Genomic DNA, 25,192 nt, shown 5'->3' on the forward strand with positions numbered 1-25,192 from the left:
GGCGAGGTGACCCAAGGCTCACCTGCAGGCCCACAGGCTTTCACACTAAGGTGGTGCTCTGGTTCCCACCTGTCACTCCTTGGCCTCATACCTCAGCTTGCTCAGAATCCGGCAGAGGAAGCCCTCAAACGTGGTGGCAAAGCGCTATCAAACAACAGCGAAGGGCAGCAATCAGCAAAATCCAAACTAGGAAACTATTCTTCAATGAGTAAATTGCAAAGAAAAAAAAGGGAGTGGTGTTGAGGTGGGGTGGAGGACCAATAGTTTAAAGATATATTGACCCAGTGCAATGTAAGAATTTTATTTGGATCTTGATTAAAAAATAAAATTTCTAAGTAAATAAAATTATAAATTATGGCATCCATGAGACAAATGAAAATGTGAATACCACCTCGGTATTTGACGATATTAAGGACTACGGTGAATCATTTTAAGGTATTATAAAGGTACTGTGGCTAAGTTCAAAAAAGCAGTCTTTATGTTTAAAGACACAAAGTGAAAATTTTTCAGATGGAACAATGTGATGTCAATTTTACCTCAAAAAACAGGGATATGGATGAGGCAGGATACACTGATGCCAGGCTCTGGGGGCTGATGGGAACACGAGGGTTCACTATTCTAAAATGTTTCTTTTATGTATTAAAGTAGTTTAAAAGTCAATCCATTAATATGTTTTTTTTAAAAAAGGTAATTATTCTTGTTCTGTGGGGCCTCAAGCCAGGTGAGATGTGACAGCCCCTTCCCCCCAGAGTTCAGATCCCCTCTAAGAACCATGGCTGTGACCGCTGGCGGCCCCTCCTCTAAGAGGGGACGCATATAGGAAGGTGCAATTCATGCGCCCCTCTCTAGCCAAAGTGAACTTTCAGAACTACCCTCCTGGACAGTCCCCTCCCCATGGTCCCCACTCCACCAGGAAAAACGTCCAGGCTCCCTAACGGGGACCGACAGCCTCGTGTGACCTAATTTTCCTTCAGTTCCCGGAACACACCGCGACTGTTCCACGTCGGGGGTGTTTGCATTCCCTGTTCCCCTGCACGGGAAGTCCTTCCCGCTCCACTCGTCCTCACCTGGCCAATTACCTTCAAGGCTTCCTCTAAATGTTACTTCCTCATACACCTATCCCAACCCATCTCCCTTCCCCAACTCCATTTTGTCCTCCCTGCAGCTGCCTTTCAAAACATACGTTTCCCTTTTTTCCTTTACAGCAGTGGTTCTCAATCAGAGGCAATTCCCCCCCGCCCCAGCCCAGGGACATTTGGCAAAGTCTGGAGGCATTTTCAGGGAGGGGTTGCTAGTGGGTAGAGGCCAAGGATGTTGCTAAACATCCTATAACGCACAGGACAGCACCCCCTCGGCAAAGATGTCAACATGGGCTGAGGTTGAGAAAGCCTGCTTAGAGCAGTTACCACGATTTGTCATTACATATCCACTTGTGTGGTTACTTGTTTAATGTCTGTCTCCAGCAGTGGACTCTAACCTGCCTGGGGGCAAAGAATATGTCTGTTTGATTCATCCTGATTCCCAAGTGCCTGGCACAAGTGTTCAGCAAACACTGGGTGAATAAATCATTGTGTTAGCTAAGGTCTGTCAGGCGCTGACTCTGCCCAGCCAACAGCCCTAAAAGTTAAGAACTATTACCTCTTCCATTTTACAGATGAGGAAACTGAGGCTTGGGGATCAGTCTGGGTACACATGGGGGTCTGTTAACCAGAATATTTGGACACACATAGCCAGAAGGACACACAAAAGTGACTCACTTGGACTCCCTCTCTTGGGTGTGAAAGGCCCTTGTTTAGGAAAATTCCCATCCAGGGATGGAGGACTGGCACCTTTCTGGCCCTGTGTGGGCCTTTCCTGGGAAATGACGGTGGCTCTGGGCCAGGTCACTGTGCCACCTTGTGGGCATGACGGGCGTTGCAGCTTCCCCAGTGGGGAAAGGTCCTTCTCCCTCCCTGGCTCTGGGGAGCAGGTTGCCAGAGCCTTCCCGCCCACCACCCTACACTGCCTGGAAGAAACCACGTCTCCAGAAGCCAGGCGAAAGGCTGCCTGGGGAGAGCTCGGCCTGAGGCAGCCGAAAACAGAAGTAGAAAGCAGAAGCCCTGGCTCTGCCACTCACTGTGATCTTGGGAAGTCACTGCCCTTCTCTCAGCCTCAGTTTCCTCATCTGGAAAATGGGAGCGTCAGTACAGGTCTGAGGAGGCCGGGGAGAGGGAGAGGCTCCCGGGGGCCCCGCACTCACCGAGGTGTAGGCCCGCCCGCACATGCTGCAGCAGTAGGCCTTGGCATGCTTGATGGCATGGGCCGAGAGGTGGATCTGCAGGGAGGCGGAGTCCGAGTAGGCCCGGTAGCAGTTGGGACACTTGTAGGGCTTGTCCTTGTTGTGCTGGCGCTGGTGAGACTGCGGAGAGCACAGCAGGGGTCGGGAGCTGGCTGGACTCCCCCAGCCCCACCCCCTCCTTAGGCTCCCCTGGGGAGGAGGGGCTGTGCACCTTGCCGAGGCAGGCCGGCACTCACCTGGAGGTTGGAGAGCTGAGTGAAAGCCTTTTCGCAGCCAGGATGTGGGCACTTGTAGGGTCTGTCGCCTGTGTGGATTCTGCAACAGGCAGCCCAGTGAGGTGGCATCCCTGACAGGTCCCCCAGGCCAGCTCCAGCCCCCAAGCCCTCGGCTAGCCTGCACACCCCTCTGGCCCCCAAGCCTCCCAGGCTCCCCGCTCCACACACTCTCCCCAGAGTGAGCCCCAGGCAAGAGCTGGGTCTTCAAAGGCTACCCGCGTCCTTTCTTCTCTGGCCTCCCACAGCCATTCTGTGACCAGAGCCTCCACGCTCCCCACAGGGCCCCGCTGAACCCGGCCCTCCACCAGCACCCACTCAGACAGCCCGCCCAGGCCCCCGGCTAATCATGGCAGTCTTGCTTTGACGGCATTCTGCCCCTCTTCTAAAACAGCCACCTGCAGACCACCCACTGAAAAGGGCAGATTCACAGCTTTGCCAGGACCTTCGCTGCCCACCCTGCCTCTTTCTCTCAGGAGACATCACCCTCTAATTGGCCCCCCATTTCTATTTCCTGCCTCTTCCCCACATGGCTACCTGGTCACCCCAGCTACTGAGAGAATGCAGGACAGGGTGGCCCTGAAAGTCAGCCTCTGTGTCCTTCCTGTGAGCCCCTTTTTGTCCTCACACTGGCTCTACCATTTACTAGCTGGGTGACCTTGGTCAAATCACTGAGCCTCGGTTTCCTTATCTGCAAAATGGGTATAAAAATACAGTCCCTACTTCATTGGGCTTTGTGAAGATTCCATTAGATAATATGTGGAAGGGGCTTAGCCAAGTACTGGCACAGAGTCAGGGCTCCATCACCACTTGCCAGTATTACTATTATTCATTCATTTAACAATTGTTATATCAGGCACCCGTGTGCCAGGCACCACCCTGGGTGCTTGGAACATATCTGTGAACAAAACAGAAAAAACCCACTGCCTTGTGGAAACAATGAGCATGAAATAAGTAAGTAAAGTGCGTGTAGAAGGTAATAAGTGCTGTGAGAAGAAGCAGAGCAGGTGAGGGGGGTCGTGAGTGCACGGGGAGGGTACAAGGTTAAATAGGGTGGTCAGGGTCCTCACTGAGAAGGAGACTTGGGAGCAGTGACTTGCAGGCTGATGGCCGGGCTTTCTGCTGGCTGTTGCGGCTTGTGCTGGTCCAGCGGCCAGGTGAGGATGGAGGAGGACCGGGATGGGGTGTGGAAACGGGGCTGGGGAGCGAGGCGCACACACCGGGACGGGAGGCCCTCCCTGCTCTCCTGGGCTTGTCTTCAGTCACCTGCTCTGGCAAACCCTGTGCCAAGCAGGTAGGTAATGAAATGCAGACTGGACCTGAACCTCTTTTGCCTAAGCTGCCGATCAGCATTAGGTGGAGGGAGAATCCAGCTCTGACCACCCGGTCTGGCTCCTTCCCTAAAGCCACAGCCCGCCCTGGGTTTGCTCCGCCCATCAACAGACTCGTCAGACAAACTAAGGTCCCCCAGGCCAGGCCCCATGCTGGCCAGGCTGGAATAAAGAACACTCCCTGCCGTCAGTAAGCCCACGACCCTGACTGCCCACTGTGAACAGTGACAGTCTGAATTCCCTAGTGTGCCATTCGAAGCCCTTCACGTGTGGTTCGGCCTCACCTCCCTGCTCCTGCACCCTGCGTCCTGGTCAGAGGACCATTTCTCATCTGGCAACCACGGCTGATTGATGCTTCTGCCCGCCACCCCTGTGCCCTGGCTGCATCCTCAGCAGCGAGGCCGCCCCTCCTCTGTCTCCTCTACTAGACGGAGAACCCCAAAGGCAGAGACGGCTCATCTCAGGCTGCACGGAGACAGGCCAGGTGGAAATGGGCTGGCCCAGTTCTGAGGACCCCTATTCTACCTGCACATTTGGGGGTGTCACGTGTTTGGGGACATCACCCCAGGCTACTGCACCCCATCTCTACAACAGAAGGACCTTAAGGGTCATCTGGACCGGCTCCGCCTGCCACCAGAATCCCTCCATTTCATCCCATCCTCATTCCCCTCCAGGGCTGTGGAACTTGGTGGCAGAGGGGACCGAGGGACCCCAGAACATGTGCTGATTTTGTTTTAAATTCCACAACACCCACCCCAGAATCCTCGCCTCCCACTGCTGCCCAAGTCATCCCTCTTCCCTGCCCCAAGGCTCCAGGCCCACCACCTCCCTCCACGCCCCCCGCCCCAGCATTCCAAGTCCCTTCCTACCTTCCGTCTGGTATCCAGGCTGATCCTCTCCCAGGCACACTCTTCCCCCAGCTAATGCCTAGCTAAAACCCAGACTCCTGTTCTCAGTATAAAAGCCCCTTGATCGTGGCAGCCTTTCCTGACCCTCCAGACTAGACCTGGCCCCTGCAGCCCACCCCTGAGCAGAAGTCTGTGTGTGGGCACATATTTTGTCAATGTCTAGTCACTGTTTTCTAAGCTGCCTCCCTCCTTGAGAGCAAGATGCCCTTGGTCTCGTTCACCACCATCGTCCCAGGGCCTGGCACAGGCTCAGCAGAGAGGACTCGGTACATAGGAAGGTGAGTTCTTTCCTCCTGAAGTCAGTTACTGACAATAGTAATATGTTCCACATAATCAACAACGCCCATTCCTCAAGGGTATTTCACAAGTGTTTGTTGACTGACCGATGGATGGTTCTACAGGGACATCAGGCCCTACCTCAGGACCTTGCTCCTCTGGCCTCCTCCCCAAGTGCCACAGCTGCCCAGCCTCCTTCTTGGACTCCCGGCCTCAGCCTCTCCCCTCCACCACAGCAGCAGCGCAGGGGCCTGACCTTGTCATGGTCTCCCCTACTGTCTCCCCCTTCTCCAGGACAGAATCCAAATCCATACCCCCAAGCAAGTCTCTGAGCCTTTGCTCGTGCCGTTCCTCCTGCTGGGAACACCATTCCCATCTCTCATGAGAGAGGGCTATGGACCCTTCAACCCTTGACTCCGATTATCCTCCCCAACCTCCATTACATACCTCCCCCTTTCACGGAAGTTTTCACATCCACCAGCCTCCCGGTGCATGGTGGGAGTTCCTTTGGCCCAGAGCCAGCCTCTGACCACTGATCTGTCATTATGCATGGCAGCCAGCACTGGGCCTCAGAAGGGCTTCAGGGAGCAAAGTTTCCCCCTGATAACTGGCCCCTGAGCTCTTCACCCCTGAATTTCAAGTCAAGGCCAAGCCCTCAATCCCAACATCAGAGTCCTCTCTTTGCAGGGCATCTCCCCACTAGGCGGGCACCCAGGCCTGACTCCCACATCTGTAGTGATGGGGAGCTCCCCACCAATTCCAGGCGCAGGGAAGCTGAGCTGAAATCGGGGCCCCTGGGCTGCTCCTTCACCCCCACTGTCCCAGCCCCACCCCGGGGCCCCGAAGACTAGCCCTGCTCTCCTGCCTGGACCTCGCTCCCACCTGAGTTTCTTCTGCAGCCAACATCCCCAGCCCCCTCCCTCCTCCAAGGCAGGGTTGCTCCTCGGCGCTCTGGCTCACATCTCGCTTCTGCCTCCTCTTAGTGGTGTGGCCTTGGCCAAGCAACTGTGCCTCCCGAGCCCCAGTTTCCTCACCTCTAAAACGGGGATAATAATAAGGACTGTAAGGACTGTAACTTACTGAAAGGGAGTTCCTAAGACAGTTTCACAGTGTTAGTTTTGTTTTGTTTTGGTTTTTTTTGGCCGCACCGCACGGCTCGCGGGATCTTAATTTCCCGACCAGGGATTGAACCCGCACCCTCAGCAGTGAAAGCGCGGAGTCCTAACCGCTGGACCACCAGGGAAGTCCCCCCAGTGTTAGTTTTTAATACACTCATGTCTCTTTAAGACAAACAATTTATGAAAAACACAAAGGGGGAATTTATTCAATGTTTAAATAAAATTATCGAGGATTCATCAGTTATCATTTATCCTTTATTTTCCAGGTAATAAGTGGCACGTTATATTGAATGGCTTCAGTCCCACTGTGCTTTGTAACTAAAACGATGGTAGATACAGTGACAGTGGACCTTCCTCAAGATGGCTGCCTCTCCGTGGCACTTTTCAGATTTGTTATTTCAGATTTGTAAGGACTTTATGGACACCTCATATGTAAATACCTTACGCAGGGCTGGGCACTCAGGAGCTCTCTGACAAGGAACAGTTGTTGCTAGGATGTTATCACCATCACTATCATCGCACTTGAGAAAACCTACCCCTGTCACAGTTATCACCACACATGTACACAGCACCGCACAGCCAGGAGAAGGAAAACACAGGCAAAAACCACTGAATAAACAAACAAACCCAGGGTCACTTTGTCTAACATACGTTCCCCAAACAGGTAAAACGCTGAGCCCTTTCTTATACCTTACTAACTCCTTCATAAAACAGGGTTATCCCCTGACTTCGGCCTCGTGATATCTACAGATGTGTGATCTTATCCAGATGCTAACTGCACGAGACTACTGCTGTATCTCTACCGTGAACAGACTCACTACAAATTCCTGTTACTTTTCCCCTTAAATACATGTATTTATAATTTACAGGGCCGATCCTTCTGAAGTCTGGATTTCTGCAAGCACTTTGCAAGTCACCTGCTTTTCTTGTCTTGTTGCCTTCCGTTCACAGACAGAGGTCCCACCAAGATGCTCCAGAACTGCCAGCGCCGTTCAACTACATGAACCGTCACATGCTCCCAGGCACATCTGTCTCAACTCCCAGGCGGGATCCTGCTCAACCTGCTTCTAGCTCTATTTTTATTACTTGACCGGGGCTGGTTCTGTTTTGACATGACCTTCTTTTACCCCCTTTATTATTGGCATAACGTTGAGAAGATGGATTTGATTATAAGCCCTGTCTGGTTCTCTATCAAGGGGCAAAGAACAGGAGTCTCTGTGGAATGGGAGAAAAGCAACCTGGAATCTGGTTGCTTCTTTATGTTTGGCTTTTTTTGGTTTGTTTGTCTTAAGGATTCTGGGACTTGCGGGCACTAGGGACACCAGGTTCTTTGTCACTGGGTTAGGACACGCTGGTTTAATTATATACGCCACTGCATAATGACTAATAATTTGTCTCTAAATGTTGATAGGACCCTCTTATGTTGCTTGTTTGGTTTCCAACCGCTATGAACTCAAATCACTCAAAAGAAAAAAACAGAGGGAGAAAAAAATGGTGCCCTCAGGAACAGAGAGCAATCCCTGAACAAGGAACATTCTGACAAAACACTCTCCCCTTGGGCTTCCCTGGTGGCGCAGTGGTTAGGAATCTGCCTGCCAATGCAGGGGACATGGGTTCACGCCCTAGCCCGGGAAGATTCCACATGCCTCGCAGCAACTAAGCCTGTGCGCCACAACTACTGAGCACGCGTGCCACATCTACTGAAGCCTGCACGCCTAGACCCCGTGCTCCGCAACAAGAGAAGCCCCACTTGCTGCAACTAGAGAAAGCCCGCGCACAGCAACGAAGATCCAACACAGCCAAAAATAATACATAAATTAAATAAATAAATTTAAAAACACTCTCCCCTCAAGAGCCTGTTAATTTTTTCTTGCTTCTTTGGTCATGGTCTTAAATAATATTTTCAAACAAATGTCTACTTCTGAAAACACTGGGATTCTTACTAATTATTACTTGCTACTGTGTTTATTTCCTACCAGACTCATGCTCCTGTTCTGCCTGCTCTACCAACTTTGTGCTATAGCCTTTCTCAAACCCAGGCCCCACCTTCAGAATAATAAAATATCAAGGTAACTTTTACACCGAGATGTGCTTGGAGTTTCCAGCTGGCCACTGGGCAACACCAAAGATTCGCTCCCCCGCTTTATAAAAGCTCCCAGTGAGGGCATGTTTTGTATTCTCCACATCTGAATTAGCCAAACACTAGAACGAGAGCCGGCCTATGAAGTGTCTAGCATAAGAAAGTTGGCAGATCAAAAGAAAAGAAGCTCAATCTCCCTGAGTTAATTTTATGTGTGTGTATATATGTAATTACATATAATTCACATAAATATAATATAGAGTAATATCATATATAATTGCATATAATATATATATGAATACTTTTTAAGATGGGTGGAAAAAACCTAACAACTTGTTTTCATGTACAGAGACTAGTACCATTAATATCCACAGAGAAATGTCTTTAAAAAGATTTTTTTTCTAGATTTAACTATGCTTTTTAGTGCCGATCATAACACATGCTTTATGAGATCAATTAAAAGACCGTGACAATGTGTCAACATCCCTGCTGCCTATAATATGCTCTGAATCTGAACAACTGATCATACATTATATCTTAATAGAGGCCTCTATTCTCCATTCTGATGCTGTTGGTTATATAATAAATGGCCCAGCGTCATTTAGTCTTCTCAACAGGTCTGGTTCCCTCCCTCACACTTGCCTCAAGGCCTGTGCTTCAGGTCAGAGATTGAGTCTTCTGAAAGAAACATCAAGAGCTGACGGCCTCAGTAGAGGGCTGTACCAGTGCACCTGGCTCTTTACACTTTGGGAAGAGACATGGAGCACAAGCTTCCAAGATGACCCATCACCATGACCAGACACTGCGCAAGGCCAAAGCAGGAAGCAAGTCTTTAGTCCAGAAGCAGACAACTTTGCAGAGCGGACTAACTTCCCCAAGACTGGGGAACAGGAATTATGACCTAGGACTGCATGAAAGTGATTTAATTGTGGTTAATGTTCTATTTTCTAACGGGCATGTGAGAAAACCCCTTTTTTTTTTTTCTTTGGTCGATCCCTAATCTTCAATTTAGGAGGCTATATTTGAACAAACTGGAATAGGATATTCCTTAAATGGTGTCTTGCTCCAGCTAACCCTTTAGAATTTGGGGGGGGGGGGAGCACGGCAGGAGGACTATACAGATTTAACATAGATACAAACTAATGAATTATCAAGGAAATTTTAAAATAATGGTCCTATTGAAAAAACACTATTGGCCTTGTCTACAAAACTACTCAGAACAATTGCTAAAAAATACTCAAAGTGCCTTTACTGAGACCTTTTCCTCTTTATGACCATTAGTTTCTGTAAATAGGTTCACTAAGAATCTGTCCTCCTTCCTAACAGGATATAATTGGGTAAATCAAATTTGTAACCATGACCATGCCAGAAATGTCACATTTAACGACAAATTTGATTTAATTAGGCATGATAAGCCTGATAGTAAGAAACAAGGCCTGTACTTTGTAAGTGGGAATGTAGCCTCCCCAGGCTTCCAGGAAACTGAACTGAATCTACTCCATGGCTTGTGGAATCCTTGCCTTTAAGGTTATGGGAAAAGTCATTCCTGCTAGCCCAGAAACACTGACAAACTTGGAATTCTCCAAAAAGACGGTACCCTTCCCGTTACAGGTTGTATAGGCACAACCTGACAAGAGGTGAATTGGATGGATCTTAGATAGGAACTTAGATAGATCTTAGATTAGATAATATGATAAGAAAAATTTTTTTCACACATATACAGATTAAAATTATGACCTGGGGGCTTTACGAAATCTCCTGACAGAAGTTAACTCTCAAACCCTGGGGTCGCATGCTCTAATTTTAGTAACCACACAGCCAGGAGTGCACTGTTTATTGATCAGCACCTCATTACGCACACCTATGTCCATAAAACTGGCCAAACGTCAAAACATAAATTCATGACAAAATCAGAAAATTTCTGAAACAAATCTACGTGGTCAAATCCACGCCTCAGGAGGCATGGGGACGAGAAAAGCAGACTGATGCCACCCTGCCCGCTATCCTGTCATTTGTTCCTTACTATCAAACCTACTGATCATGCCCCAAAGTCAGAGAAACAGACAAAACATCTTGCCCCCTAGGATAAAGCAAACAAAGACAATGGAGAGAAATGAATAAATAACAACACCACAAAACAAAACCTAAGGTCCCTGTGTCTAGCCTTAGTGCCCAAAATAAAGAAAACCTTGAGCGCTTTCTGTGAGTTACAGACTCCACAGCAAAAACGATTTTATCCCTGCCAGTGCTGATACTGGCAGACACACAGCCGTGCTTATAGATATGAGAACCATCATGTGAGAAAACGGCTGTGTTTCTTCCCCTCTGAAGAGATGAACTGTAATTTGATAACCTTTACTTTATTTAAATACCTATGGTATTTTTATTTGGCGAGCCAGTCTTTCTGATGTCTGTACTCCCCTGCAAAAACCTCTTTCCTTAAAGCATGTCTATCTCTGAATCCCCCGTTCATGCTTTCGACTAGACTGTACACCCTAAGAGGGCAGGAATCTGTGTCTGTTTTGTTCAGTGCTGTATCCCCAGCACCTAGGGGCGCATCTGGCATACATATTTACAATTCACCTCTTGTACATACTTGTTAAATGGATGAATCATATGCCCTGTAAAAGCCAGTTCTATTTATTCCACAAATATTAAACACATGCCTCAGTGTTTATTATGTGCCACCCACTGGGGATGTGGAAACGGAGGAGACCAAGCCCTCGCCTTCAAGAACCCTCAATATATTGGGGGTGGTGGGCAAATAACCAGACAAGTAGTAGACAGTCTACCCCTGCTGGGATGGGGAAGCCCAGGGCCTGTGGAACCAGCTCAGGGGGGCCAGGGAGGACTTCCTGGAGGAAGCTTTACTGAGAGATGGATAGGAGAGGGCCAGAAAAACAGGATAAAGTAGGGGGAGGGTGTTTCAGGTAAAGGACACAGCACGTGCAAAGACCTTACAGGTGAGCAACAGTGGGAAGTGATGTCCACAAAGGCCATATCATAAAAGGCCTCGAATGACAAGCAAAACAGTTTGGTCTTGACCCTGAGGGCAACGGACACCTAGAGAAGGTCCTTGTCCCTCCTTGCACCAGGTCCACGCACCAGGTGCAGGTGCTGAGCTAAAACTGGCTGCATCGGGGCAGCACAAGGCTGGCCACTCACCTGGTATGCTGTTGGAGGTGGGAGAGCTGTCGGAAGGACTTATCACAGTAGGAGCAGTGGTAGGGCTTGACGCCCAGGTGGATGCGCAGGTGCTGGGCCAGGTAGGAGGCGTTGGCAAAGGATTTGGAGCAGTGCGGGCACTTGTGGGGCTTGGCCTCTGTGTGCGACTTGGAGTGGATCTGCATCTCAGACTTGGTGAAAAAGGTCAGCGGGCATACCTTACACCTGTGGGCAAGAAGCAGGTTCATACCGGGAAGATTCCCGCCCGCACCCCCAGCCCCGTGCCTGGACATCTCAGGGGAGACCTTCTACATCAGAGAGACCTTGCACCAGGGACAGAGCTCTCCTGGGAGGGTCCAGGGGGCACGGGCAGGCCCCCAGCCTGGGCACCCTCCAATCTGGAGGCCAAAGGTCCTCCCCCTGGAGACAGATGTACAGCAGGCTGGGGAGCAGGCTTACACCTCACAGGGAAGAGAGGCTAGTGACTCACGGTTCTGGGGGAGGGGCTCCAGCACTCCTGGTGAGAGGTTCTCCACCCTGGCTGTACTTTAGAATCTTCTGGGGAGCTTTCAAGAAAGTCTGACCTGGGGGCCTCTGCATGTCTCCCCCCAGCAAGTTAAATCGTAACTTCTGGGGTTGCGCCCCGGCACTGGCATTTTTGGAAAGCTCTCCAGATGATTCTAACGTTGAGCGTTCAGAACACTGCTTGAAGAGTGTAGGAAACAGACTCTCGACATCCCAGGCTGTGGTGAGGGCGGCCCCAGACAGAGGCCACCTCTGAAGGGTTGTGGGCGGGGTGAGCCAGGAGACCCCGCCCCTCTGGACCGTAGCCCTCCGGCTCTGGGGCCCCTCTTTGCAGTGCCCCACTGTTGGGCCCCTGCTGCAGCCTGAGGCACTGGCCTCTAACCCAAGCCCACCTGGATGCCCTCCCACCGAGACCCCCACCTGTACGTCTTGCCCTCCTTGGCAGTCTCGCCCGAGGCCAGGATGGGGTAGGGGACTACGAGGACAGGCGGCCCCCCTGGATTCTCCGCTTTGATCTTTTTTCGGCCGCGCTCGGACTTGGGGGGGCCAAGCAGGCCGTGGCCCTGGATTGTCTTGATGGAGTCCAGGAGGGGGGGGCTGGTGATCCCTGAGATGAGGGTGGGGGACGAGGCGATGAGGCGGCTCTGGCTGGTGGTGGTGGGTGTGGATGGGGTGCTGGTACCCGTGCCCGCACTCGACTCAGATGTGCTCACAGCCGGGGTCCGGGAGGAGAGCCCCAGACCTGCGAAGACACGGGGGTGGGGGCAGCTGCAGAGGCCGGCTCAGTCCCCACCACCCAGCTGTGTGACTCTGGCAGGTCACCAGCCTTTCTGAGCCTCCCCTTCCCTTTGTAAATTATTACTCAGGGGTACAAATGAGAACTGTGTATGTGTAAGATTCCTTAGATACCTAAGGACTAAACTGAGTCCTATTATCTGTAACGGGGGCACTTTGGAAATCATCCCCCCCCAAAAAAAAACAAAAACAAAACTGAGGCACAAAGATGTCCACTACTGTGTTATTTATAATAGCAAAAATTAGAGACAACTGAAGTATGCAATATTAGGGAAGGGCTTAATAAATTGTGATCAATCTCCTCTACTGAACATTAACTGCCCATTAAAAAGGAGATTATGTTTGTAAAAAAAGGAAAATTTTAAGCCACAGAAAAAGTTAAGTAGGAGATGGAGATGCACCAAAATGTGATATGGATGGTAGAATTAGTAATTTTAAAACAATTTTTTTGGCTTAATTGTACTTTCTGATTCTTTGACAATGAACTTTTTCCTTTTTTTAAAATTTCTGTAATAAAAGTTATTCTTTTAAAAACGAGGGGACTAGAAACATTTACAACATCAGGTAAAGTACACAAAAAGATGAAAATGATATCTACCACATGATTAAGACTATGCTTTTTTAAAAAAAGAAACCCAAAATTTGTGCACTGAAAAAGATAATATCCAGAGTTGGCAACAGTGTGTGTGTCATACATGCTGGGAGTGTACGTTTATCAACCTTAATGGAGGGTGGTTTGGCAAGAGTTTATTAAAATTTCAAATGTACAAAACTTTTGACAAAGCAATTCTAATTCTAGAAATCACCCATAGATATTTATTTGCACATGAGCACACAGATCTGCGTACTTGGACCTTCCATACAAAACTGTGATCAGACAAAACTGGACACAACCTGCTATTCTCAGCAGGGACTATGTAAAGAGATGTGGTCCATCCTCAATACGGAGAACAGGGAAGCCATGAAAACAAGATAGATGCGCAGTGACGTAGAGAGAATGCCAAAACATGCTGCCAGGTGAAAAACTAATAAACCACACACACAGTATGAACCCACCTATTTAAAAAAGCACGCATCCAAACTACATATGTATATACAGATAATGTAGGTGTGTGTGAAAGCACAGGAGTAGATCAGAGAAGAGACACACCAAAGTAAACTGTGTATAAATTGTGGTTCCCTGTGGGGAGGGAGAAGAATTTGTTGGTAAAAGGAGATATTCATACTTTATCTGCTTCCATATTATTTGAATTTTTTACCTGGTGAATTCATCCATTTTTTACATCTGTGATTAAAGGATAAAATAAAATAAATTATAGAGAAAACATATGAAAATGCTAACAACAGTAGGACAAGGGTTAATTTTTTTTCTCCTTTTAGCTTGTCTGCAATTTCTAAATTTTCTATAATGACTATGAGTTACCTTTACAATAAAAAATGCACTAAATATGTTTACGATAGAATGGTGAGTAGGAAAAGAAAGTTCAAGTCATGGGTACAGCCCTACCACAAGCTCATCAGAACACGCCCAAATATTAAAAAACAAAACAAAAAAGATGGAAAAGGAAGGAAATGGACTAAAAGGCTCTCTAAGCTGCTGGGTTATGAGCTGGGGATTATGAGTGATTTTCTTTTTTCTTAGTTTCTTTTTCCAAATTTCCTTTAATATGCTTATATTACTTTTTAAATATTACTTTTATAATGAAAAAATAAATTTAATAAGGTCATAATAAGGAGGGAATGTGCAGAGGGTGGCTGCGGCCTGGGGGGAGGCTGATGGGGCCCCATGGCTCTTGGGCATCTCCGAGAGGTAGTAGGGAGAGGGGAAGAGAGGCACAGGCATCTGGCTGGCGGCGGGGCCAGCCAGAGAAGGAACAACAGCCCAGATACAGTGGCCACTGGGGAAAGCCTGTCCACCAGGCTCTGAGGTGGGCACCAGGCAGCCCAGCCTCGTGACACATGTCCCCCCAGCCCCCAGCCTCAATCTATCCAAGACTGGGCTCACATCTTTCCCCCACCCTGCTCCCCCTCCTACGACTCCATCTCACTGGCAGTGACTGGGAGTCTCCCTTGCCCCCTCCCACTCTTCACCCCTACACCCAGCCCAGCACCAAGCCCTGTCCACTCTCCCTCCTCAATATACCTCACATCTGTCCCCTTCTCTCCATCCCTCTGCGGCTGCCTTGTCCAGGCCACCACCCTCTCCTGCAGCTCTCCCTGCCACCGAGCCAGTCTCCACCTTATAGCCAGCCCCAGCTTTCTCACCCAAATCTGAGCATTTCCCTTGCCTACTTAAAAACCTTCCACGCTCCCACTGCCTGAGGGTGAAATCCAAGCTGCACAGGTGGCCCCCAGGGCCCTTCCCAGTCTGGTGCCTGCTTCTTTTCCAGCCTCAGCAGAACCGGTAGAGCAAAAGGGTTCACACATGGGCTCTGGAACCACAATGCCTGCCTCTGCCTCTTACTGGCTGTGAAACTGGGCCTCAGTTTGCTCATCTGTTCAATGGAAACGTTAGGGTGAACCACATGCAACTCTTTCTTTAAGTCAACCTAACAGCAGCCACCTCACAGAACGGCTGCGAGTAATAACATGAATACTGGTGAACATATACAGGTGCTCACCTGGAGTTAACTGCCATATTATGATTGTTTTTTTTTTTTGATGGTACGCGGGCCTCTCACTGTTGTGGTCCCTCCCGTTGCGGAGCACAGGCTCCGGACGCACAGGCTCAGCAGCCATGGCTCACAGGCCCAGCCGCTCCACAGCATGTGGGATCATTCCTGGACCGGGGCATGAACCCGTGTCCCCTGCATTGGCAGGCGGACTCTCAACCACTGCGCCACCAGGGAAGCCCGGCATATTATGATTGTTATCATCATCTTTTGATCTTCCCTACCCGGACACTGTCCTACTCTTGCTTTCTACTCGCTCTGCACATGTTATTTCCTCCTCCTGCTCCATTTCCCTAGTCAACCACCAACCCTTCCTTGCATAGGGACTCCTCCAAGGAAGTCTTCCCTCACCTCTCACCTCTCACCCCCCAAGTCTGGTTAGGGCTCTCCTCTGGATTCCTGAAATAGCTACGTGGATTTGGCTTCCTTGGTGATCCCCCGACGGGCAGTGACCCAACCTCGTCCCATCCAGGTGGCTTAGCTGGGCGCTACGTCAGGGTACCGGATGGAAGGAAGTCTGGAAGCTCCACCCCCGCCCCAGGCCCTGACGGCCCGCCCCGCCCCGCCCAGCCGCAGGGTATCCTGGCCACGCCCCTCCCAGGTAGTCTCCGCCCAGCCCTCACCAGCACCCCCGACCCGGCCCCGCGGTACCTGTGACCGTGCTGGTGGCCGGCCGCGCGTGCAGCGCCACGTCAGGCTGCGGCACGGCCTGCGGGTGCAGCCCCGGCACCTGCTGCAGCTTGGGCAGCGACATGACGGCCTGGCTGCTGTCGGCCGGCGCCGGCGGCACGAGGAGCGGCTGCTGCGACGAGGCCGACGTGGGCGGCAGGTGAGGCGGCCGGATCTTCTCCGCCATCAGCTGCTCCTTGATCTTGTTAATCAGGACCAGGTTGTCCAGCTGCGGGCGGGAGAGGAGAGGTACTGAGGGGGCTTGGGCCGCCGGGCCAGCCGCGAACCCCTCACCCCGCAGCCAAAGCCCGGGGCAAATCAAAGCAGCTCCGAGAGGGGGAGGGTGGCGGGAGGGGCGACGCTCCGTCTTACCTGGCTGGGCATGGTTGGAGGAGGGGGCCAGAAGTAGGGGTTGTTAAATCGAGGCTCGGCCATCCTGCGGGGAGAGAGCGACTGTCACAGGGAAGAGGGCCCTCCCCACCGGCCAGGGGCGAGCCCCCATCAGCTACACCCACTCAAGTCTGGGCCAGTATCTGGGATCCCTGCCCCCGTGGGACCCTCACCCCGCAGCGGAGCAGGCCTCCTACCAGGCCCAGAGAACCACATCTCCAGGCTGAAAAGTCTGGAATTCAGGTGTCCCACGGTGGGCCCCAGAGAGCAAAGGTCATATCCAAAACAGAGTACTCCCAGCTCCCCCCACCCGCCCGCCCCCCCATCCCACCCAGCTCCCATCACCGTGATGCCCGCAAACCAATCCCTATTCCCCCGCCCCCCAAGGGCCCTGGGCTGCAGAGCCAACCCTATGGATTCCACACAGAAGCCTGCTGTCCAGAGACAAACTGAGAGGTCCTAGGGCAACTCCGTAAATAGCCACAGAGCAGAGGCAACTGCCCCTCCCTGATCCCTGCCCTCTGACCCGTGGCCCCATTAAAACACAGGGGGCAACTTGGGTCATCAGATACAGCCTTTCTGAAGGGCAATTTGGCAGGATGATTTACGGGAACCCAAATGATTACAGTATTGCCTTTTGACCAAAGAAACCATACCTCTGGGAAGTTATCCTCAAGAAACAAGCTTGGCCAGAAACGAACATTTTCCCTATAAGGATGTGTCGGAACACTGTGCTTAAGGAGGGCGTTGAGGAGGCCTGAGGCTAGGGCAGTTTGGGGCTCTTCTGTAGAAGTATGTGAAAATCCGTCTGGTGGCCCTCACCTCTGGCAAGTTCCTGTGCAGTTAAAAGGGCTTTTCTACCAGGGCAGTATGAAGGGTGGGCCTTCAAAGCTATCTTTGTCTTCCATAGGGTTCAGGTCTTCCTGTGACCCTAGAGTAAGTCAAGAAGTGACTTATAGGGACCACGCTGGACAGAGGCATTCCATTAAGTCTTGCTCCCTATCAAATTTCTCTTATTTATCTCTCTCTTACAGAAATTACTATAACTAAATACCTACTGGTATTGGTTGCTTAAATGCAACTTTCTTATGATAGGCAAGGCTGAAATGAAGTGCCTTTAACCTTTTTTCCTGGCCCTACAAGTGGGAGAAGCCCCTACTGGAATCGCAGGCAGAGGGTTTCAGGAAAAAGCCCTCAATAAGGATACAACCTAATCAGAACACTTTAAGAAAGACCTTTTATATAAATTATCTCTTGTGATCTTTACTTGAGAAGTAGGCACAGGAGGTATTATCCCATTTTATAGGTGAAGAAACTGAGGCCTGGAGAGAAGGAAAGAGACCTGTCCAAGACCATAGGGCTAGGGTGCCAGAGTCAAGACTAGAAATCAGATTTGCTCAAGCCAGTTCCTCTGCAGAACTTGCTTTGCAAACCCCAGTCCTTGGTGGAACACATATCCACATGCAGACGTCTCAATACCTGTATGCAAAAGTCCTTGCCTCTCACTCCCAGCCTGGGGCCCCGCTTGGGGTCCAAGCCTAGCCAGGCTGGGACTCAAGAGTATCCTCCTCTGGGTGGCTGGGGCAGCTCTAAAAGCCCTCCTTCTCCCGCCACCCACAGAGACCAAGCTGCCCTTCTCTCCACCCATCCAACCCTGCCCATCCTTCACAACCCAATACCAGAAGCACTTCCTGCCTGGAGTTCTCCCTGACTGCTCCAGATCCCTGGAACTTCTCCTTTCAAAGAAGGACCTCAACACAATAAAAATAGTGAGAAGGCTGCCATTTACTAAGTACCCACCTTGTGCCAGGCATACTGACACCAAGAGGCAGGTACTCTTATCATCCCCATTTTACTACTAAGGAAACTGAAGTTCAGAAAGGTGGAGTGACTTGGTCAAGGTCACACAGCAAGTAAGCAGAGAGCTGAGATTCCCATTCTAATCTGCCTGACTCCAAAGTCCAGCTCACCAGTCCCTTAGCTGTTCAGGGGGAACAACAAAGCATGCTGACTGTAGGATTGTGAATATGTCCTGTCTTAGGATGGCATGGCACCCACTGCCCATCCACCCAGCAGCCTCAGACCTGTCCCTCCCTTGCTGTTGTCCACTGGGGAAAACGTGAAGGGGTCTGAGCTCTAAAGCCAGGGTGAGGAGGCTCCAGGGCTGAGGGGAAGACAAGCTGGGGAGCTGCCTCAGAGAGGCCTGGGAATTGGATACATCTGTCTCATCCAGCTTGGCATCCCCGGCACCCAGGCCCAGAAGGTGATCAACAACATGAGATGTGTGACAGAATGAATAAATGAAGAAATAAATAATCAGAATTATTTTGAAGACAGTCCCACACAGTTATCTAGCACTGCTGACAGTGTACAAAGCCCTCAGTATCCAGCAGCATTCTCACCAGGGCCCCAGGAAGCAGGGAAAATCTTCACCCCCATTTCACAGAGGAAGAAGGTAGGGCACCAGGAGGGAAGCACTTGCTCCTGGCCACACGGATGGGGAAACAGGAGGGAGCGCTGTGCTGCAGTGTTGGGCATCAGCTCTCTGAGCCTCCGTTTTCCTCATCTGTAAAATGGGATTGAAACAGGCCACTCTGCTTCATTCCTGCCCTGGCCCAGGATTCTGCCCACTGTACCCGACTGTTCCTCAGACAGTTCTGGGGCAGCTGTCCTCTCCTCCCCTTCAGTTCAATGCCAAGTCAAGGCTTCCCCAAACTCCACCCTGGTCAGGGAGGTACGGGGTCCCATAGCCGGGATAGAGCATCCTCTCTGCCACTTATCAGGCCCCTGGTCAGCCAGGGACCACCCCTAACCCTGGTAGGGGAAGCAGGCACACAGAGGGGAAGGGTCTGCCCTGGGTCACGTAATCTAATCCGCACAGCCTCTGCTTCATTTCTCTGTGTCCTTCTCTGGCTGGGCTTAAGTTACTTAATGATTTGCTCAGTGACCCAGGTACTGGTGTACATCTACCCTGTGTCAGCGCAGGGAAGGCAGGTGGGGGCAGGGGGGAGCGTCTGCTGAGCCCTTACTGAGTGTCAGGCACATTGCCAGGTGTGCATCAAGAGCATCTCATGTGAGCCCCCCAACGAGCCTTCTAGGTAGGTGTGCACCTGTGCAGCCCTGGGACCCGCGTGACAGGGTGGCCGGGGCCGGGCTAAGCCACGCAGACCTTGTGTTGAGGGAGAGATTTTAAGCAGGAGAGAGACTGGTCAGTGTCTGTTTAGGACAGATGGACAAGGCAGAAGGGCATCCAGGCAGAGGCAACAGTTTGAGCAGACATGGAGGTATGAAAGTACAAGGCAGGTTTGGGACAGTGGGCAGCCACCCACTGACACCAAAGAGAGCTGGAGAGTGGTGAGAGACTGAGGACAGCCAGCAGGGCCTTGAATGCTGCTGGTGAGGAGGCATCAGGCAGTGTGCAAGCCAGGGAGCCTGAAGCTTGGAGGACCGAGGTTAGAGGGAGGAGCCTGAGGACGGCGCCTAGGGCAGAGGAGCCAGGCTGGCTGGGCTAAGTGTCCCACCTACCCCATCCCCTGGAGGCTGGGGAGGCCATGCAGACTGGGCTTCATGCCCCAGACAGAAGCCAAGACTGTGCTTTGAGCCTTGAGACTCACAGCCCTGATCCTTGCAGTAGGGCGAGCAAGGTGTCATTTTGTTTTTCTTGCTCTAAAAGGTGAAAAAGGTTGGATGGGTCAATGAATGAAACACCTCCTAGAGCCGCCCACCCACCCATCTGCCCATCCATTCGTTCTGGATACATCCTCTGGGCCAAACGGGGGACCGGTGCTGGGGAACCGAAGGCAAAGAGAAGAGCCCTGCCCTCTGGGAGCCCTGAGCTAAGGAAGGAAGCAGACACGTGACCCACAAGCTTCTGCAAAAAAAGAACTTTTGCCTGTGAGGCCTGCCACATGCCACCAGGGACCTCCATGCAGTCAAAGCCGAAGGGCTACCTTCCAGTCCTGTCCTTCAGGGCCTCCCGGCCACCTGGGCCCTTTGAGAAGATCTGTGTGCCGTGAGCCCTGGGTTCCTCATCTTCTCAGTCTCTTTCCCAGCTCCCACCCCGCACAGCCTGGGCTCCTCAGGGTGGGCGGGAGCTCCTCTCTTCCACTAGCCTCAGTCCTTGGGTGGCCCATCCACTCTAGGACTTTAAATACCAGCCAACCCCCCCAGTCTCCACCCCCAGACCAGGCTGCCCCCTGGAGCTCCAGGCCCACCTTCCAGTTACCTCCCTGACCACTCATGGGCTGCTCAGACACAGCAGGCCTGAGCTGGACTTGGTCTTCCCCTAGGATATGTACTTCTCTAGCGAGCCCCTCTGAGCGGGGCATCGCCATCTGCCCAGATGCTCCTGCCACGGACACTCATCCACAGCACGTCCCCTCCCTCCCCTCCCAGCTCAGATACACCAGCAGCCACGTCTTTGGGATTCCATTTCCAAACTCTCTCTCTAATCCACTCCATCATCTTCACAAGTCCTAGCTACTATCCCCTCACCTGGACCACGGAACAACCTGCTTTATTTGGAGCCCAGTGCACCCAGGTTCAAATCTTGGCTCCAAAACACCAGCTGTGTGATCTTGGGCAAGTCACTTGCTCTTGCCCCCCAAGTCAGGGATGAGCAGCCCAGAGCACAGGATGGAAAGAAAGGATCAGGGAGGACTTCCCGGCGGAGGTGATACGTGCTTTAGGTCTTAAAGGATGAGTGGGAGTTAGCCGGGCAAAGAAGGAGTGGGGAGCATTCCTGGCAAAAGCAGCAGCCTGCGCAAAGGCCCAGGGGTGAGAAGCAACACAGTGCATGAGGCGAGCTAAAGTGATCAGTGTAGACCGGGAGACAGGACATGAGGCTCGAGCCAATGGCCAGGGTCAGACCTAGAAAGGCAGTTCCAGAATCTGAGGCCTGGAGTCTGGACTTGAAGCAGTAGGTGACGGGACAGAATCTGTGGTTTAGAAAGGCCCCTCTGACTGCTGAGTGTAGGCGGGCCTGGAGAAGCCAGGAGAGGAGGCAGTGAGAGGGAACTGGTCGAAGGCCCCCGGGGAATGGAACGGAGATGAGAGGCGGGGGCTACCCTGGGCCAGGGGAAAGGGTGACCAAGGAGGCCTGGCTATTTGGTTAGAGCTGGAGGCCAAGGAAGCATGCAGGTTGCCCTCCAAGGTGTGGCCCAGGAGGTCCTCTGGACACCGACGCAGACAGACATAGTCACAGGAACATGCAGACAGACAGCACCAAACTCCAACAGGCCAGATCTGTGGTCCCAAACATGGACAGATAGGGACATGGCAACTCCCATGGGCAGGACCCCACAGCCACCAGGACAGAGTCACAGGTGGATGCTATTTCAGGAGGGTGAGTGCACACAGCCCCCAGGCAGACCCGGAAGGAGGCAGTGAGGGGCACTCGGGGAAGTTGGGATGAACAAAATTGCCTTATTCCCCCAAAGAACAAACCCCTCATTGATAGATTTCAACCTGGAATCACAGGCTCCTTACCTAGAGTGTCCTTTCCCACTTGGTGAACTTCTACTCATCCTTCAAGACCCAGCTCAAGTGTTCCCTCTTCTACGGAGCTTTCCCTGAACCCCCAGTCAGTCACTTCCTCTGTGTTCCCAACAGCACCTTGTATATGGGAATAACAATAACAATAATAATAATAAATGGCAGCTACCATTGGTTTCAGCACCTACTACTTGCCAGGCACTATGCTGAGTATGTTACACACATCATGTCACTGAATTTTCCCAATGGCCCTGTGAGATGTACATTTAACAGAAGAGGAAACTGCAGCTCAGAGAGGTTGACCAACTTGCCCAAAGTCACACAGCTAGCAAGTGATGGAGTTAGGATGCCACCCAGATCTGGTGAAGCACTACAGGGCTGATCACAGCCTAGTGCGGTCATGTTTCCCTGGGTGACTTCCCCACCAGACTGTGAGGTCTTCACAGGTAGAAGTGGTGCTCATTCACCTCTGCCATTCCAGCATCTAGTCCGAGGGGGTTTCAGAAACTCTTTGTAGAATGAAGAAGCACAATAATACCGACTACCTTTTCCCGAACACCTAAAATAGGCCAGGAATGGTGGTAGCAGGGCATTTTACAGCCATTATTTTATTGTTGCAATAGACCCATTATACATATGAGGAAACTGAGGTCCAGAGAGGTTAAGTAACTTGCCTGAGGTCACAGAACTGAGTCTGGATTGGAAACCAGGTCTATCCATCACCCTTTCCCAGGACGGTAGCCTCTGAGGCCAACCTAGCAAGCTCCACAAAGGGGCAGAAGGGGCAGGGGCACTGAGGAAGGGGCACACCAGGTGCCAGGCCCTGCCACCTGGGGAGGTTCAGGCCTAGACAAACAGACACAAAAGAAAATGGACAGCCCAAGGGGGAATGTGATTAACCTTGCCCGCTGCAGGACAGCAACTTTTGTCCCACCTACCCCATCCCCAGGCCAGCCCAGAGACATTAAAAAATGAGATCTGCCCAGACCCCATGGCCACAGGGGAACTAGCTCCCAACAAAGCAAATGGGAGAGAGCAGGACCCAAAACTGTCCAGATACTATGATTACAAGGAGGCAAAAATAAAAACCTGCGTCAGAAAAAGCTGCAGGGAACCACGCCCAGAGGGAGGCTGGGAGCGCTAGGGGAGGCGGCTGGGGCTGATCTGGTTTTTTGTCTTCGTTTCTCTATACTCTGCAATGTTGTTGTTGCTTTTATAATGAAAACAATAAATTTATTCTTAAAAAAAGAGAAAGTGGTTGGTAGCCAAGGGGGCGGGGGTAACAGATGGAGGGTCTGGAGGCAGGGAGGAGCAGGGGGGATCAGGGTCAGGGATGGTGGGCACTCAACTGACCGTCGCATGCCACCCATCCTCCAGGCACACATGACCTGGTGGGTCATGGCAGATGTCCGCAAGGGCTGTCTGGCTGAGGTGAAATTCCATTGGCACTTTGAAGCCGGTCAGGGTTCCACAGGGATTATCTCCACACCTTCCCTGCCCTGGTCCGGGCCCCTTTCTGCTCTGGCCTCAGCTATTCCAAGAGCCTCCTCCCAGGGTCCCTCACCTCTACCCACACGACCCATTCCATCCTCCTACTGCAGTCACTGTGATATTTCTAAAATACAAATCAGATCACAACATTCCCCTACTGAAAACCTTTGATGGCTCCCTCCTTCCCTCCAGACAAGGTCTGGATTCCTTAGGCCTTCCATGCCTGGCCCTTGTCGACCTCTTTGGCCTCAGTGGTTATTTCTGCCTTCCACTCTGCCCAGCCAGGCCAAGCGCTCCCCCACTGCTCCACTTCCCTTCTCACTTCCTCACCTCTCCCTGGAACCCTCTGCCCTCCCCATTTCACTGGTTAACTACAACTTATTCCTCAGGCCCCAGTTTACAGGCCACTTCCTCCTGGAAGCCTTCCAGGACTGGTAGGCTTCGTTGGGTGCCTCTCCTCTCTGCTCCCTTTGTGCCCTGCGTGTTCATCATCAGACCCTTGGCAGTCCATTTTCTGCCTGTTTTCTCGTCCATGCTGTCTGTCAGGGCACAATCAAGGCTGAGTCATTTACCTTTAAGCCAAAAAGTACCTGATAAATGTTTGAATGAATGAATAGTCTAGGTAGAAGGAACTGAAAGTGTCATGGCCTAGATAGAGGAAAGTCCCCTCCCCCTCCTCTGAGTCCCCTCCCGCCACTCTGGCACTATGTTGTCCCCTGTGTTATATTCTTCCCTATTTTCTGTATCTAAGCCCTATCTTCTTAATTGATCTGAGAAGAGGCTGTGTGCTGTAGAGACTAGCAGACCAAAAAAGTTGTTAACAGCTAATAAACACAGAAAATGGTTCTGCTTCCCATTTTCTTCCCAATAAGAAAATGATAATACTCAATGCTGGTGAGGGTATGGTGAAATGGCACTCCCATGCATTATTTCTGGGAGTGTAAACTGGAACAAACATTTCCGAAAACAATCTGGCAATAACGTTGCATGAGCTCTGTAAAAATTTTCAGACTTCCTGGCCTAGCGATCCTATTCTTGGTCATCTGTCCCTAGGAAATACCCCAAATATAGACAAAGTTTTATGCACAAAGCTGTTTGCTTCAATGGTTTTTTTTACAGTAGCAAAAACCTGGAACAGCCAAAATTTTAAACAACAGGGGGATGGCTCTGTAAATCATGTTACACAGTGATAGTCTACAGTCGTTGATAATAGCCAATGTTTACTGGCATTGCAATGACTCATTTAACATTCATATCAACCTTACAAGGAACTGAGGCACAGAGAAATTAGGTAACTTGCCCAAAGTCAAGCAGTGTGTATACGATTTGAACTCAGAAAGTCGGGCTCCGGAGCCCATGTTTTCCACCCTGACACCACATCCATTAAAAAGAGGGATTAAAACCACCCTGCAGTCATTTAGGAAACACTCATGATACAACATTAGTTGGGGGGGAAGGGAAGAGTTTAAAATTATTTGTATAGATAGAGCAATGACATCTATCTAAAAACCGGGTGCTGAGGGAAAAGACAGGAAGGAAACACCAAAATGCCAGCAGTGGTGTGTTTCGGGCTCGGGGTGGGGACAGAAATGGGGGTGGGTTTTGGTTTATTTCATTTCCCTATTCTCCGACTTTTCTGAAGCGTGGCTACATGACTTTTTAAGGAATATTTTTAATAAAACTAAAGGTTCGGCCAGCTTTGGCCAAGAAAGACACCCCAGCCTCTGCC

General features: G+C 51.0%; 1 protein-coding gene across 4 annotated transcripts in view; it reads right to left on the minus strand.

Moving 5' to 3' along the window:
* The window catches only part of ZNF362 (zinc finger protein 362), a 37,792-nt gene that overhangs the window by 2,581 nt on the left and 10,019 nt on the right, over nt 1-25,192 (minus strand). Inside the window, exons 2-9 of one of the 4 annotated variants that reach the window (XM_022575155.3) lie at nt 21,967-22,092; nt 16,462-16,525; nt 16,072-16,318; nt 12,374-12,695; nt 11,429-11,653; nt 2,515-2,593; nt 2,240-2,398; nt 92-144 (exon numbers count right to left, since the gene is read on the minus strand). In XM_022575155.3, coding sequence (XP_022430863.1) covers nt 92-144; nt 2,240-2,398; nt 2,515-2,593; nt 11,429-11,653; nt 12,374-12,695; nt 16,072-16,318; nt 16,462-16,525; nt 21,967-22,004 — 1,187 coding nt within the window. In that variant the 5' untranslated portion in view covers nt 22,005-22,092. Of the gene's footprint in view, nt 1-91; nt 145-2,116; nt 2,165-2,239; nt 2,399-2,514; nt 2,594-11,428; nt 11,654-12,373; nt 12,696-16,071; nt 16,319-16,461; nt 16,526-21,966; nt 22,093-25,192 lie in introns of all 4 variants that reach the window. The other 3 variants (XM_022575156.3, XM_022575153.3, XM_022575154.3) reach the window with 3 other exon arrangements.

Source organism: Delphinapterus leucas, chromosome 1 (assembly GCF_059928025.1).
Source record: "Delphinapterus leucas isolate spDelLeu-1000000601 "Yukka" chromosome 1, BTC_Dleu_Yukka2, whole genome shotgun sequence".
Taxonomy (NCBI): Eukaryota; Metazoa; Chordata; class Mammalia; order Artiodactyla; family Monodontidae; genus Delphinapterus; species Delphinapterus leucas.